The 16690-nt window shown below is 43.3% G+C and overlaps 1 protein-coding gene across 4 annotated transcripts in view; it reads right to left on the bottom strand.

Moving 5' to 3' along the window:
• Window positions 1-1355: 1355 nt before the first annotated feature.
• Window positions 1356-16690, bottom strand: part of SORCS1 (sortilin related VPS10 domain containing receptor 1) — a 578046-nt gene continuing 562711 nt past the window's right edge. The window contains exons 25-27 of one of the 4 annotated variants that reach the window (XM_070780803.1): window positions 6671-6776; window positions 6386-6546; window positions 1356-1647 (exon numbers count right to left, since the gene is read on the bottom strand). In XM_070780803.1, coding sequence (XP_070636904.1) covers window positions 1568-1647; window positions 6386-6546; window positions 6671-6776 — 347 coding nt within the window. In that variant the 3' untranslated portion in view covers window positions 1356-1567. Of the gene's footprint in view, window positions 1648-4464; window positions 4880-6385; window positions 6547-6670; window positions 6777-16690 lie in introns of those variants that run through there. The other 3 variants (XM_070780801.1, XM_070780800.1, XM_070780802.1) reach the window with 3 other exon arrangements.

A 16690-nucleotide genomic window follows, 5' to 3' on the forward strand; every position in this document is an offset into this window, starting at 1 on the left:
GCTTCCATCTGGTGGTCCTGGGTCCCGGGCTCCGAGGATCTCTTTGTCTTTCCAGCCCAGGGAAGATAGAGGCTTCCTGTTGATGTTTATCTTGGAGTTGCTTCACCTTCCCCTATTTGGCATCCTGGCTCTTCAGTTACACAAGCAACAAATTTCCTGTATTAAATCCTCTCTGTCTGAAATCTCCAGGGATGACTTTTGTTTGACTGGCTGTACCCTCAGTGACACACTATGAATTCTAGCTCAGCGGGTAAAGAATCTGCCTGCAATGCGGGAGACCTGGGTTCAATCCCTGGGTTGAGAAGATCCCCTGCAGAAGGGAAAGGCTACCCACTCCAGTATTCTGGCCTGGAGAATTCCATGGACTGTCCATGGGGTCACAAAGAGTCAGACATGACTGAGCGACTTTCACTTTCACCCTCAGTGACACAGGAGCTAAGTTGCTGCTGATGGAGAAAAACAGTATAGGCCTGGAAAACAATGAGGGGTCAGAAGGAAAGTTTAGTCTGTGTTAAAGGAAAGGTGAAAGCTAACCTGAAAAACAACAGAAATTCCCATACATGCTGAGACCGTTCTAATGAGGCAATGCCATCCTGAGCCTGGCAGGTCTTCGAAAAGGCTTTGGAGGGCTTTGTGTCTGCACAAATGTTTCAGCAAAACACAAGTACAAATCGTTGACAGAGAAAACACGCCACAGGGCCAAAAGGATTTGGATCCAGTCCACTTCTTTATTTTCCACCAAGTTTAAGTCAGCTATTTGGAACTCCTGGACAGGACTCGCCCACTCAGAATACAGTTCTGGGAGGTGTCCTTTTCCCTCAAATTATCCACATGAGGACACTAAAGCTCTGCTCAAGGTCACACAGCTGCTGGAGGTGGGAGGAAAACTCCATTGTCCTGATTCCTGTAGCAAAGCCATAATTACTGTAGCATTTGAGCCCTTCCCTCTCCCCACATTTCAGTCCATTCCATGCAGGTTTGGTCCTTCAGTAACTACAAGCTTCTGAACAAATTTGAATGAATTTGTTCCATATCAATAATTGCTCATTTTAAAGGAACAAAAAGTAAGAATGGTACTCATTCCAATGTAATCAGCTTAGGGTGATTTTTACATAGAAGAAAGCAATAGTAAACCAACAGACATTATACAGTCAACTGAAATGCGGGTAGCATTCAGGCAGTAGACTATATATCCTACTTCAACAGCAAAATCCAAAGCCCCCCAAACGCAAAGCCCTCAAACCTGTGGTGCTTCCTAAACTCTCATGCATTTAGCCTTTATGAAACCCTATAGATTTAGCGCTTCTATATCTGGACTGAACACCGAGGTTTGGAATAAAAGAAATACCTTGAGGCATAGATTTTAGAGACATTATCCGTTTAATAAATATGATTGTAAAAGCAATAAACAAGAGCAATTATACATTACACTACATAGTATTTAACAAAAAATACATCAAAAAAGTCATTTTAAAATTAGAAGTAGTTCCAATACTATAAGAAAACTTTCTTTTTTTTTTTTTTTTAATTGGCTTCCTATAAAAATAAGTTGGCAAATGAGGGAATTTCAATGCTCAGTTGGAATCCTGGAAAACACAGAACAGCTGCCAAGCACCCCATTGCTCTCAAAGTTGCTGTTTGGAACTTCTGAAAAAAAGCAAAGCAAACTCTGCATTTTGGAGAGTGAATCCAATTAAAAATAAGGCAAAGGAGGAAACCTGGGTTGGGCAGTTCAGAGTGGAGCATGCACAGTTTGCCCTCCGGGATTTTGGAAAATGTTTCAACATCAGATTCGCAGTTTGCCCTGAATCTTGCCTTTCCCATCCATCCCTCCCCACCCATTCCTCTGGCCTTGAGCCCACCAAACTCCTCAGTGTGTTTGTACCTGCTGTTAGTGAGTAGGTAGGCACTTGGGTCCCTCCCATTGGCAGGCTCTCATCACTACCTTCTCTTCGGGATTGAGCTGGTGTGGCCTCCCATGATGGTTCTCAAACTTTAGAGTATTTCAGAACCACTTGAAGAGCTTGTAAAAACAGTCTTCTGGGCCCCAACTCTGCAGTTTCTAATTCAGTAGGTCTGATGTTAAGGGGACATAAAATCTGGATTTCTAACAAGTCTGAGGTGATGCTGATACTGCTGGTCTCTGGGTACCACACTTTGAGAACCATGGAGCTAGATCATATGAACAATAAGATCCCCTCTGAGCAAAATACTTTGCCTCACCAGTCTCCTCTAGGTGGGAGGGAGCTCTAAGGAGAGGAACATGAGGACCTTGGAGATGCTGAATCTAGAACTGGCCATCTGTGATCACTTCCCAAAATGCCAGTCATCTCATCTCCACCTCTGTTTTAGATGAGGACTTACAATCCCATTCTTCTCTATGTCTTCTCGTGTATTCATTTATTCTTCCAACACTAATTCTTCCAACATTAATTTTCTTAATACCTATTCTAAGCAAGGCACTGTGCTAGATTGAGTATTATTCCCTTTTTCAGTTTTCCAATTAAAATTAATTGAACTGCAACTCTGATGACTCCCTGTTCTGTTGTGAATGAGCCTCTTTTGGTTTCCAAACACGGTCTTCCAGATTAAATTTGGGAGGCTCCAATCGAAGAGGATCAGTGAAAATGTTTCCTATGGGATAGGAAGCCTGGCAGGTTGGGGATCAATTGAGGTCTACAAATAGATGGCGGCCTCAGGCACAATCTGTTTCCCAGATTCATACCAAGCATCTTCAACCATCAACACTTCTGCTTGATTAACTTCTGAATGAAGATTTGCTACTCTTCCCTACTTGAGCTACACAAAGGCAGGGGTCATCAGGATCTCTAGGACACTGCCATTGTCCTTTCTCTTATATTTTAGAGTGGGCTTTATCCAATCCATAATACTCCAAAGGCTGCTGTTGGACATACTTTTCTGATGGCCCTGGGAGAACGGGGATTTCTTCCTGCGTTGAGCCAATCTGCCTGAGTCTGCTGACTCCACCCCTTTACACTTATTAAATTGTCCTTTGCTGATACTATGAGACTCACAGAGCAGAGAGCACACATGTAGAAGTCTAGGGTCATCCAACATAATCACAATCCCATCCCAATATGGCAAGACCTCCATATATGCTTAGACTTTTTGACACTCTTAAACATTAAATCCATTAACTAGGTTCTTCTTCTGTTTAACATCGGTTTTATTTTACAAATAATTTCACTCTACTGTAAAAGAAGAAATACTGGGTAATAGCAACCATCACAGGAGGAAATTGCCCTGCCACACAGTAACACATGCAGAACATTTCTCACAAGAATCTTCTGGAATCTGACTGCAGGAGATATTTGTTAAGCTGTGAGGAAAAACCACCATTCATTCGAACACTTTCTTTTCTAAGATACATGGGCCAGGTTTGACTTGCTTTGCATCTCTCAACTCTTTCACACACATTATGTGTTTCCAGGTGGGAAAGACAAGGATACTTAGAAAAGGCAGGTTCTACAGGAGGAGACAAAAAAAACAAACAAACAAACCATGAAGCTGACCCCTGCAGGGCAGGATGTATATGGAGGCTGCATGCGTGGACATGTGCAAAGCTGACACAGAGATCAGAAACTTTGGGTGGTGGAGGCAGGGTTGGCAGAGGCGAGGTCAGTTTTTAAGGAACATCAGGATGAAAGTCCAGAATCTAGCAACGTGTTTGGGAAGAAAAGGCAGGAGCTGTTGTAGGGTAAGTTGGGGACGGGAAGGAAGAGATACAAAGGCATTGACAGATTGTGACCACACGTGGAGAGCAGACAAACGGGAAGGTCAGAATGTGGGTAAACTGGGATTCTGTTTCCTACACAGGGCAGGAGTAGGGAAAGCTAGAGGAGAGGTCGTCATGATTGGAAGGGGAAACGGGAAACCCAGGTCCACTTTTGACACACTTGCCCCCTGCCTTCCTTCCTTCCTTCCTTCCTTCCCTATTCTGCCTGCATCCATGGAGCCTGAAGTTGCTTCTTTGTCCCTATGGCCACTCAGAATGGAGAAGGCCACCTTGTGACCGCTGTCAGCCAACAGAGCTCCCCAAGATAACTTAGAAGGGGAAAATAGCAACAAGGAAAGTGGAACAGAGAAACAGCTCAGGGTTTTGAACTCCTGTGCATGTCTTTGTGTCTTGTGAAAAGAGCCGGGGTGGCTAATCCACCCATCAGCCTATAGTGCTAAAAGAGCTGTTAAATCTAGAGCCAAGAATATTTCCAAAAATACATGCAGATCTCCTTGGCCTATATATGTTAGGAATTTTCTACAAACACGACCGATCAGAAAAAAGAGAGAGAAGAAGAAAGGGGGAGGGGAGTGTTTTTTCCATTAAAATAGAGCACCTGTACACTGCCCCTCCAAGCATGTTCTCAAGGTACTGTCCACATGCACAGGCTTAAAGCTAAAAACCCTTGTTGTGTCTGAAGAATTAAAAAGTCCCGATGCAGTGAGTGTTTGTTTGTCTGTTTGGATTTTGACTGTTTTTATTTTATTTGTCTGTTTTTGTTTTTACTGGCGTCCTCCAGTCAAACATTTACATAGGTAGGGATTTCTTTTGTGCTTTGATTCTCAGCAACTATGGAAATACTTCCTGGCAAGATAGGAAACAGAACAACAAAGGGAAAAAAACAAAACAAAACACAAAGTTAGTGGTCATGGAGAAGGATGCACTTGACAAGAGCGAAATTCTTTCCTGATCAGCAGGTCGCCTGTAGCCTTTGGGGGTTTTCCTTAAATGGCAAATTGAGCCCCAGCCGATCCCCGCTTTGGCGTTGAAGGTGGAGTGGCGTGTCTTGCTCTTTGCAATCGGAGAGATGAGTCACCAGGTTGAGTAGAAGGGGAGGGAGGGGAGGGTAAAGCTACTCTCCTAAGAGAAAACGTGTAACACTTACTCATTTAATGACACTGGAAATGGAAAGGTGTCAGACACGTTGCAACGCGCTGGGAGCTGTTCCTGGTGAAGGAGGGGCTGCTACTTTAATAAAGCAAACACTGCCTATGCTTCACACCCGGTGGAAATGGGATTGAAAACCAAACGACCCACAAAAATGCACTTAGAAGCTTTAGAAATAAATAGGGTGAACTTCTCTGGACTTGAAGACCAAAAAACCTTTTTCTTTTTAACCCAAAGCAATTACTCATTTATCACCTTGTCTCCTCAAATAAAAGGAAGCATGCTGTGAAAACTGGACACCAGATGTGGGGGTTGTTTTATCATTACCTCCCATACAAGCCAGGCAGCACATTTAAATTTCCCCTTAATATAGGCACAGAACTTTCCCAGACTAGTTTAAAGAGAGGATGCTGTTTCCCTCTAAGCACTTTTTTCTCTTTCTTTTCCAGGTTTCAGATTAACAGTCCTAGCTAAGGACCTTCTAGGTGGTTTGGCATTATCACATTGAAGTAAAGCATGAATGCTTATATAACAATGTATCCATCAGAGTCAGCAATGCAGGGTCTAAATGGGAACATTTACAGCTTCAACTCTATGGCCACCACACAGGAGGAGACTAGGAGAGAAATGGATCACAATGGTGGCTTCACGGATTTACCTAATTTCCTGGGAAATTTCCTCTACAATAAATAGTAGAATATAGCAATTACCCTGAGACTTTCTACACCTAGCTGTTGGATTCCCATGGTTTCTTTCCAGGCAGCATGAGCCCTACTGAATTATGTTGAAATCCACTTTAAGACTTCTGGTAGGGCACAGGTGAAAAGGAGGAAGAAATCTGCCAGCTGCTCTAGGACAATCTAACCCTCCAGTGCTCTCTCCAGGAAACTTCACTCCTGACATGTCCTGCCAACTTGATGGCTCTTGTCCTCAGAATTCTTAGGTTCCATGTTTCCTGGGGGACAATTTTAGATTAAAGCTAGATTAAAAAAAAAACAAAACAGGGTGATCAGTCTTTCTTCTACTTGTGTTCTGGAGCAGTCTGCCATCCTTGGAACTGTCTCCAGGTGGGGCTGCCGTGGCCTGCTCTGGTCATTATAAACCCTGGCTCCCAAAACCTTCCCAGCCCTCTAGGATCAGCAGCTCTAGCCTCTGAGCTCTGTCCTTCTCATATACTGTTAGAGCACATACTCTGCTCTTTGCCCATGAACACTTGAAGCCCAGTGTTTCAGCAAGCGTTTTTGCAAAAAAGGAATAAACTCAGAAGAGAAAAAACTAGATAAGAGCGAGAAAACTTTTTTTTTTTCTCTCTCTCTCTCTTTTATAAAGGAAGGAAGCGGGGAAAGAGGCATCTTAGCTGTTTCTCTCAGGGATGTTAGAGCATAGAAAGTGGTTACGTCAAGCCAGAGAAGGGTTAGAGAGAGAGCCAGCCATTGACTACTCAGGCTGAAGAGCTGAGGGCTACCAGGAATCATTTACCTATGAGCTGGGACTCCACCTTCTCATCTATCAGCTGGCCAGGCCGCCTGAGTTCAGTCTGAGGGACATAGGGCCTGCTTTCAGGGTGACTGACTCGACTGACCATCTCTTGTTCTTTTTCATTCTGCATCTGGGCATAAACATTAATCCCCGGGATCTTCCTAAAACATTAACAGAAACCATCACTGCTGTGCACGGGACATGTACATCACGGCCACAAAGGCTTCTGAACCTGTCGGGGAGAAGGAGGAGGGAAGGAGGGAGATTGTGGAGGGGGACACCCACCTTTTGAACTTGTAGATGACGAACACCGCCAGCCCCACGAACACCACGGACAGCAGCATCAGCATGGCAGAGCCACTGTGGGTTGGAGTGAGATCCACCAGCGGAGCTGGGGAGAAAAGCAAGGCACGGTCACCGGCGGGCAGGGGGGTGGGCGTGACTCTGTGACAGGCTTGGGGTGTTCACACGGAGGCATGGTGCATCCCGCAGTGCCGCGTGGGATGTGCACACACGATGTACCTCACATGGCCGGACACGTGGGTGCATCTGAGCCTGTCCCAGGCCCCAGAACGCTCCAACTGGCCTGTTCAAGAAGTACAGCGGAACGATTTTAAGCACAGACTGTGGAGCCGGCCTGCTTAGGTCCAAGGCCTGCCCTACTACAGGCTGGTTGTTAGTTGCTAGGCAAGTTACTTCACCTTCCCATGCCTGATCGGGGGAGCTGAAAATAAAAGTACATGTCTCATTGGGTTTTTGTGAGAATTAAATCAATCGATGTACATAAAGCATGGATAACATTGCTAGGCACATAGTAAGCCCTTTATGAGTCTTAGCTTTTATTGCTACTGCTATTATTGCTTTGAATCAATATTTATAATATGACTATTAAATGTGTCTATATTCTGAATGCAAGCTTCCCCCCCAAGTAATGCAGAAAACCAGAAACACTACCAGCAGGAATACATTCATGAATTATCCAACCCCTCTCACTCCTATCCCAGCAGTTGTCATGTGAGAGAACTGGTTGCTTATATTTTTTACACATAGGAAACTGATGGCTAAGTGAATATTTTACGAGGGCAGCTGCTCTGATGCGGGAGGAAAGATGTGAAATCCGGCATCGTCTCTGCAACTTGCCAAAGTCCAGACAGCTCGTGCCAGGAGGCGCCAGTCTCTCAGAGACAGTGAGTCCTCCTCTTGGACTAAACAGATGCCTTGGCATCCATGAAAGATTCTCCCTCCGTGACCTCACTCCTAGAGTGCGGCTCTGGGGAGCATCTCTCTCCACCTGCAAACTCCCCTCCTCTAGCGCAGGGTCAGCCTGCTCTACTTTAATGACTTAGCAATTAATTTTCACCCTCTCGAACACTGACATTTTGCAAACATAGCATAGCTCCAGCATAAAAGGCAAACCACGCATACCCCTCAGAAGCCTGGACACTGACCTTTACCTTCCGTCAGTTTAAGCAAAGCCCAATATCCAGGAATGCAGGTGACCTTTAAGCACCGTTTTCTGTGGCTCTTTTCTGTTGAGAGCCAAGAGCACAATGTTATGGTCACCCAGATACAAAACTTCAGGATGGGTGTCTGCAATGCTGATGGTTTCAAACAAGACCCAAGGCTGCTTCTGCTTCGTCTGGTGATTCAACGATTACATCCCAGGCGTGCAGTAACTATGACTGGAAATTCCATATACCAGTTTTGGCGAAAAATACAAACCAAGCCCTCTTTCTCAGAAAACAGGTTTATTGTTTTAATAGAATTAGCTTTTAGGAAGGGCTAAAATGAAGCTACATCTCCGATTCTCCTCCCTAAGTCAAGCAGCATTTAAGCTGTGAAGTGTGTGTGTGAGGAGACAGGATGTGTTCACTGAACAGAACACCCAAGGCAAATGCGCTTTGGGCTCGAAACTGAAAAATAAAGGTCTCTTCCATTTACTTAGGCAAACACAGTGCAAAGGGGTCCGGGAATACTTGAGCACTCACATCACGATGGGTAGAAGGTCAGTGGGTAAAGAACACCTTCCATCTGTCATAGACATTACCGCAACTGACTTTCACTGTGGAGGGAAGGGTAGTGATCCCCACTGAACAGACAGAAACCGTGAGGGCCTCCCTGGTTAGTGTCGCTCCAAAGGACTCAGGACAAGTAAATGGAAGAACCAAGACTTAAAGTCCCTCTTCTCTCTGTCTCTCACAAACACACACACATGCACACTTTTCTATATACTTCAACCCTGGGCTAATTTCAGCAGGAGATATCTGGAATTTTAAAAGATATTTCTGAGAATGGGGCTAAAGGCTAAAAGTAAAGCACATGAAGCAAATTAACAAGTGACAAGGTCAAAGTATTCTTATGTTTTCAAAGGACCAATTAGAATCCTAGGTCATACACTCTTAAACTCTGATAACATGTATATGCACATACATAGGCATGTGTGTATTTATGGGTGGTGGGCTTCCCTCGTGGCTCAGTGTTAAAGAATCTGCCTGCCAGTGCAGGAGACATGGGTTCAGTCCCTGGGTCAGGAAGATACCCTGGAAAAGGAAATGGCAACCCACTCCAGCATTCTTGCCTGGGAAACTGCACAGACAGAGAGCCCGGCAGGGTTGTAAAAGAGTCAGATATACCCTAGCAACTAAACAACAATTTATCAGTGATAACTGTACATAGAGAATGAACCCTCATGCATCCATCACTCTTCAATAACCATCAACCCAAAGACAATGTTATTTTATTTCTACCCTGTCCAGTGCCCACAACCCCAACACTGGGTTATGTTGAAACAAATCTCAGCTATTATATAATTTCATCTGTAACTCTAAAAGATAAAAGTTTCACTCTATTTCTCTCTGGACATTATCACAATACCATCCTAACACTTTTGGAAATAATACTGGAAAGCAATTAAAGGCAATCTTCTAATGCAAACCCCACATTTGACAGGGAATTAAGGGAGGCCCAGGGAGAAGCTGTGGAATATAAGGATGAGTAAAGGCAAGTAGCTGTATTAGCTGAACCTCTGATTCCCAGCTGAATGCCCTTTCAGAACAAGCAGAACATCAGTGTTATGGAGAAACCAGGAAGAATACTAAGGCTGCTTGAAAGGGTTGGCATTTGAAATAAATGTAAAACTAAAGTGAAGAAATTGCTGCAGCCAGGTTCTCACTGACACAGAAAGCAAACACACAAATGGACTCTGTGTCCCTTCTCTCCCCTTCCTCCTCCTCTATCTCCCCATCACAAGCTGAAATCTTTCAAATCTAAATGATTCCCACTCAAATCATCATTTACAAGTAGGCGGCATTAACAATGTTAAGAAATTCGCACATTATTTTGGGAAAATGAGCTTCTGTATCCCGAGGTCTAAAATGTATGCACTCCCCCGGCCATCTTTGCATCGCGAGTCACTGCTCAGCGGCAGGAAGCAGGCAGCAGCAGTGAGAGGTTGAGTACTGCTGCCCTCTGTGTTTCGTGGCGACTCCTGCTTGCCGATCTGTGTCTGAAGGTAAACAGGACTATTGCTACTCCACACAACCTCAGATGCGTGTCACAGTTTGCCCAACATTACTAGGTGGGTTTGTATGTGTTTTGCCGAGGAATGAACACTCATGATAAATGAGCTTTAGCTTACTGTCTGCAATAAGCATAAATTAATCCCTCTCCAATTACAGCCTAAGCAAGGTAGAAGGGGCAAATGCTGAGTGGTTTATTTGCCACAGTTGACACACACCATAAAGCATGGACATAGCAATACAGCATGTGACTTGACAGTTCTAAGGCTGATGCTGGTACATGTCGTTTCTACAATCCTGCAGAAATGCACTGAATTATTACATTCTATTCATGAGGACCCGGACTGATTATGATAATAGTGATGCTTACAGGAATAACAAGAATTCTTGTGAAAAGTGATCCATACACAGTGAGTGGTAAGTAAGGTCACAGCTTGAGGCTTGAGTATATGAGAGGAGAGTGAACTCAGAAACTTAAGTTTAGGGTGAAATAACTGATACGGTCCCTGTTTGAAATCAGATTCTTACTTGGCCACTTGCCGACACACTAAATGACTTAAACTTAACCTCGGTTTCCTCATCTGCAAAATGGAGATAAAACTAGTGCCTATTTTAGAAAGCTGTGAGAATAAAATAAGATGGAATTTATAAAGTGCTAACATGGTGTCTGGCAGATGGTACATGCCCAATGACTTTAAAACCATTATATCATTGCTATTCTATTTCTTAAAAGTGTACTCTATAGAGGACAAGCCCTGAAAGATAACTAGAGTTCATGGCCAGATAATTTAGGGAAACTGTATATATGACATTCCCCATCTTGGAGATTCAGTATATGAAAGCTCGCAGCAGTCCTACAGGAAGGAAACTCACATGACTTCATCACAGGGGTTCATAAAGTCGTTGGGGCACATGCCCTTTGCCGACCTGGGTCCACAGAACACGCTTCAGGGAATGCTTCATCCGGAGCATCACTAATCCCCTTGGCTGCAGCCTTGCCCCTTTAGGTTATTTTCCAGTTTGAAAGTCAACAACATGGCAGCATCACCCTGGAGAAGCTCCGCAAATATCCTTACTGTGGTCTGTACTGATACTCATTCTACCAAAGGGACTTTCTGGGAAATCTACCTGCTCTATGATCCTGGAACTTTGAACTCATATTGCATTTCTGATCCAGAAGTTAGTGCTGTCAAGAAGTTACAAAAGCAAGTTCAAGTTCGCCAAACTTTGATTGATTTTTCCTCTCTTGCCTCTAAAGCAGACCTAAGCCAGCCTTTACTTACATGCCTTGAATATCACAAAATACATGTGGTCTGAAATCTCTTTTTCAGAAATTAAACTTGTATGGGACTGGAACAGAGAAAGTTTATCTAGATCACAGGAAGGGTTTACGGAACCTTACGACAGAGCACCCTCATTTGTCCAACAGCCCTTCCTTCCAGTTCAAATCCAAACCTGGAAGTTCTCAGGTCACATACAGTTGAAGTCTAGCTTGGAGGATTTTGAGTATTACCTTGCTAGCATGTGAACTGAGTGCAATTGAGCGGTAGTTTAAACCAAGAACTTTCAGATGTACAAGGTGGATTTAGAAAAATCCAGAGATCAAATTACCAAGATCTACTGGATCACAGAAAAAGCCAGAGAATTCCAGAAAAACATCTATTTCTGCTTCATTGACTACACTAAAGCCTTTGACTGTGTGGATCACAACAAACTGTGGAAAATTCTTCAAGAGATGGGGATACCAGACCATCTTACCTGCCTCCTGAGAAACCTCTATGCAGGTCAAGAAGCAGTAGTTAGGGCCAGATATGGAACAATGGACTGGTTGGAAATCGGGAAAGGAATATGTCAAGGCTGTATATTGTCACCCTGGATATTTAACTTCTTTGCATAGTACATCATGAGAAATGCCGGGCAGGATGAAGTACAAGCTGGAATTGACATTGACAGGGGAAATATCAATAACTTCATATATGCAAAGGACATCACCCTAATGGCAGAAAGTGAAGAGGAATTAAAGAGCCTCTTGATGAAGGTAAAAGAGGAGAATGAAAATGCTAACTTTAAACTCAACATTCAAAAAACTAAGATCATGGCATCCAGTCCCATCACTTCATGACAAATAGATGGGGAAACAATGGAAACAGTGACAGACTTTATTTTCTTGGGCTCCAAAATCACTGCAGATGGTGACTTCAGCCATGAAATTAAAAGACTCTTACTCCTTGGAAGAAAAGCTATGACAAACCTATATACAGTATTAAAAAGCAAAGACATTACTTTGCCAACAAAGATCCATCTAGTCAAAGCTATGGTTTTTCCAGTGGTCATGTACGGATGTGAGAGTTGGACCATAAAGAAGGCTGGGCACTGAAGAATTGATGCTTTTGAACTGTGGTGCTGGAGAAGACTCTTCAGAGTCCCTTGGACTACAAGGAGATCAAACCAGTCAACCCTAAAAGAAATCAATCCTGAATATTCATTGGAAGAACTGATGCTGAATCTGAAGCTCCAATACTTTGGCCACCTGATGCAAAGACCTGACTCATTTGAAAAGACCCTGAGGCTGAAAAAGATTGAAGGGGGGAGAAGGGGACAATGAGATAGTTGGATGGCATCACTGACTCAATGGACCTAAGTTTGAACAAATTCCAGGATAGTGAAGGATAGGGAAGCCTGGCGTGCTGCAGTCCATGGGGTTGCAAAGAGTCGGACATGACTGAGTGACCTGAACACCAAAGTCAACAAATCCAAACCTAATCATAATAGTAGCTCTATCCTGTTATGACTCCAGGAGAGTTTTAAATTAATTTTAGTTAAACTACCTAAAAGCATTTCAGATCTCCCTGAGGAGAGTGCTCAGCCTCATGTAGATTGATTGCACTACTGCATCAATTCTATACTTCTTTCTGTGCCCAAGCAGCAGGCTATTCGAATTTGAAGCTTCTCTTACCAAAAGGAGAAATTCCTTTCCTCACCCCCTTGAATCTGGGCTGGCATTGGACTTGATTTGGCAATAGAATGCAAGACAAGTGATGGTGTACCAGTGTGAGTTTCAAGGTCTCACACACTTTTGCTTTCTCTCTTGGAATCCTGTCACTGCCACGTTAGAGCAAGCCCAAGGAAGCCCACTGAGGTATGAGAAACCACGTGCAGCAGAGCTTAATTATCCCAACTGAGGCTATTCCAGGCCAGCCTACAGCCAGCTGACCCCCAACACGGGGCAGCCCAGTCAAGATCAGCAGAGCTTTCTACCCAACAATGCTCAGCTAACTGCATAACACACAGTGAGTACAGACAAAATCAGAAGAGCCACCAAGCTGCTACACAGGCTCATATGCAATCATAAATGCTACGTCAAGCCACTGAAGTTGGGGGTGGTTTGTTACACAGCTATAGCTTACTGACTCCTTCTCTCTTCAAAACCCTTTTATTTCAATGGGTTGAACATCCAATTAGTAATTCTTACTGTTGGGCTCTACATTATCCAATTCTTGGTATGGACTTTTGTCCCTCCTGACAGGGTGCCTGGGTATAAATAAGATGACCATAAATGTTCTTTTCTAAACCAGGGCACTTTGAGAATGAAAGGGAATGCTACTAAATCTTATATAGACACAACAGATATGGCCTGACAACCTTGGTCCCTGCAGGTATAAGAAACTTAGTGCCTAAAAGGTAGCTCGTCCTAGGTTCTGGTATATTCTCTGTATTGTGTATGTGTTCTCCTATCTTCCTTGGTTGTGCCATTTTCTCTGGAAGGCATTCCCTGAAGGGAACTGCATCTCCTGCATCCTAACTGTGGCTTATTTCCAACCTGATATATGATTGTACTGTTGCCGAACTGTTCATCTGACCATTCTCTGCCCAGGAGATTCTGGGTACATCTTCAGGGCAGTTAACCTATAGTCATTCATGCCTTTCTATAGACCCAGGAAATCTTAGGGAAAAAAAAAAAAGCTTATGAATCTTCTGAAGCTAATGAACCGCTTCATTGCTGGTCCCTGGCATATTTATGAAAGTATCACAGTCATTTAGTCACCTTTGGGAAAGGGATATATTTAATATCTCAGCACCTGTTATTACTTATCATAATACCATAACAGCTTAATAACTGTCAAAAACCACTGGGTCCACATGTCTGTGAAACAACCTAATTATGTGTAGAGGAAAAAAAAAATATTTGAGAGGAAAAACAGAAGAAAGGAAAAGTATTACAAGCATGACTTTACTCACCAAAGACTCGTAAATGATAACCGTGTAGACCATAAGGCAACCAAAGACTAAAGAGACAGATAAATTTATTGGTTGTGGAAGAATTCCACTAGTGTTAATTTCATCCCTAAACGGAAAATGTTATTGTAACCATCTATTTCACTTTACAGGTCTGAGCTCCACAACTTCACAATTGGGCATCTGCATGTATAACAATGTGGCTTATGTGATACTGTGTTTTCTAAAGCTTCTGAACTCATGCTAATTCTGCCTTCAAGTGAAAGGGTCTTCCTCAATGTAAACTGTTAGGCAGAATTCATGATGTATCTTGACCTAGACTGAAATTCTGAGTACCTTATCCCCTCCCACATTGACTCATAACATATCCAGAGGTAGTAAGCGAAGCTGGGAAATATTAATTCTCTAACATCTCTGTGATAATATCTTTTTATTACACCTGAAAAGAAATTGAACCAGTCAGCAGCAACCATGGAGGCTAAGATAACACAAGATAACAGTTTTATTAAAAACCCACACATACCCTTGACAAAGGACAGGCTTCCTAAACATAATAGCTTAAGCAAGGCGACTGCTAGACAGATAGGAGGGGTTGAGAGCAGTTATGTGGTATTACATTTTAAAAAATTTCAGCCTGAGATTTGAGGCTTTGAGAAATATTAAGCTTTTACCTTTTTTTTACCAATCAGTATCCAAAACCCCAGAAGAACAGTGACCCCCACCACAAAGCTAAGAGTGGAAGAGCACGCTGATTCTCTAATATGTGCAGAAATACAGAGAGGTGTGGATGTATCATTTTCTATTCACACTAGCACATTAACAACACCGAGATAATATCATTTGTTTAACTTTCATAAAACCCATGGCTGTTCTGCCACTAATATTCTGGTTCACGCTTTAATCATTTTTCAACTGCTTCACAGCCACAGCTCTTGGCTGGCCTTTGCCATCCATCTAGATTATGGATAGAGTCTATCCCACATTCAGAGGCAGGTTTCATTTTTTTCCCCTTACTCCCACTGTCGTCTACTCATTCGGCCAATTAAATTTGCTCCAAATACGTCAAGGAATTAGATTTTAATGTTTATTACTAATTTCTTCCTACACTTAATATCAAGGGCCTTTTTTCCTTTTTTTAAATGCATGCCTCTGTTTTGAGTGGATGCCTTGAGTTGTAAATCAGATTTATTGCTGGAGATAGACGAGCACCTTTCCTTGTTACGCAGATAGATTTCTATCTGCAGAATGCTTGTAAGAGCAGCTGCTGAGACTGGTGAAAGGCCTGGCTGCATAAACATCTCTTGGGGAACCTGTTACAAAGGCAGATTCCCAAAGATCCCTGGGATTCTGATTCCAGGAAAGCGCAGCGAGGCCTGAGGAAGCTCAACTTTGATGAAGCTTCCTCCGAAACTATGACGCACAGCCGAATAAAAGAACAACTGTTTAATAGCAGGGATTGCCTACCCTAAGCTAGAAGGAGATTTTCCAGCCACAGAACAGGCAGCTATTTATCCCAAATGTTTTGAGTGAACCAGTTAGCACCAGCTTTTCCAGTCCCACTGTACAGAAGTCTCATCTCTCAAGGTTTAGTTTATTTATCCAATAAATAACTCCTGTGAAATGCACGGAATCCCTAAGTGCTGTTGGTTGTCATTTAATATGAATTCATCTAGTGAAGGCTCTGTGTCCTCAAATAAAATGTAGTGTTTCCCTTTGCTTGCTGAGGCATTAACTTCTAGTCTCACTGCCCTCATCTCTTCTACCAAAAGAGAAACAATACGTTTTTTAAGCTGCTTTCTCCCCATCCCCTGCCCCCTGTCCCCACCCCCATTCCCAAATATAATTGCTGAATTAATTTATGACCATGGATCCTCACAGGAACAAAGTTACAGACTTTGGTGTAGTGTGAGAGGTTTGTATCAGCAATTAAAACTTTAGTTTATTACCTGTCAGCAGATTCCCTTCACCTGGCAATCTACTAAAAGGTGATAAACTAAAGCTCACAGTTTAAAGCGAGGTCTGGTCCTGGCCTCTTCACCTGAGTGCCCACCTCCTAGTCCCAGCTTCCTACTATGGTTCTTTACTTGTCTGTTTCGGAGAAGGAAATGGCAATCCACTCCAGTATTTTTGCCTGGAGAATCCTGTGGACAGAGAAGCTGGGCAGGCTACAGTCCACGGGGTCACAAGACTTGGACATGACTTAGTGACTAAACCAGCAGCACCACCTCTTGTCTGTTTTATGACACTTGCTTCTCTGGTGTCATAAAGAATATGCCTGCAATGCAGAAGACCTGGGTTCAATCCTAAGGTTGGGAGAAAGATCCCCTGGAGAAGGGAATGGCAACCCACTCCAGTATTCTTGCCTGGGAAATTCCATGGACAGAGGAGCCAGGTGGGTTACAGTCCAGGGGGCCGCAAAGAGTCAGACATGACTAAGTGACTAACACTAGCACCAAACCAACATGACCGTGACAGTTATCTGCTTTGGCAACTATAAAAGAGATTCTAGGTTTCCAACTCTATCAAATAAATGACCATCTCTTGCTACTAG

The sequence above is a fragment of the Bos indicus genome, chromosome 26 (genome assembly GCF_029378745.1).
Source record: "Bos indicus isolate NIAB-ARS_2022 breed Sahiwal x Tharparkar chromosome 26, NIAB-ARS_B.indTharparkar_mat_pri_1.0, whole genome shotgun sequence".
In the NCBI taxonomy this organism is placed as follows: Eukaryota; Metazoa; Chordata; class Mammalia; order Artiodactyla; family Bovidae; genus Bos; species Bos indicus.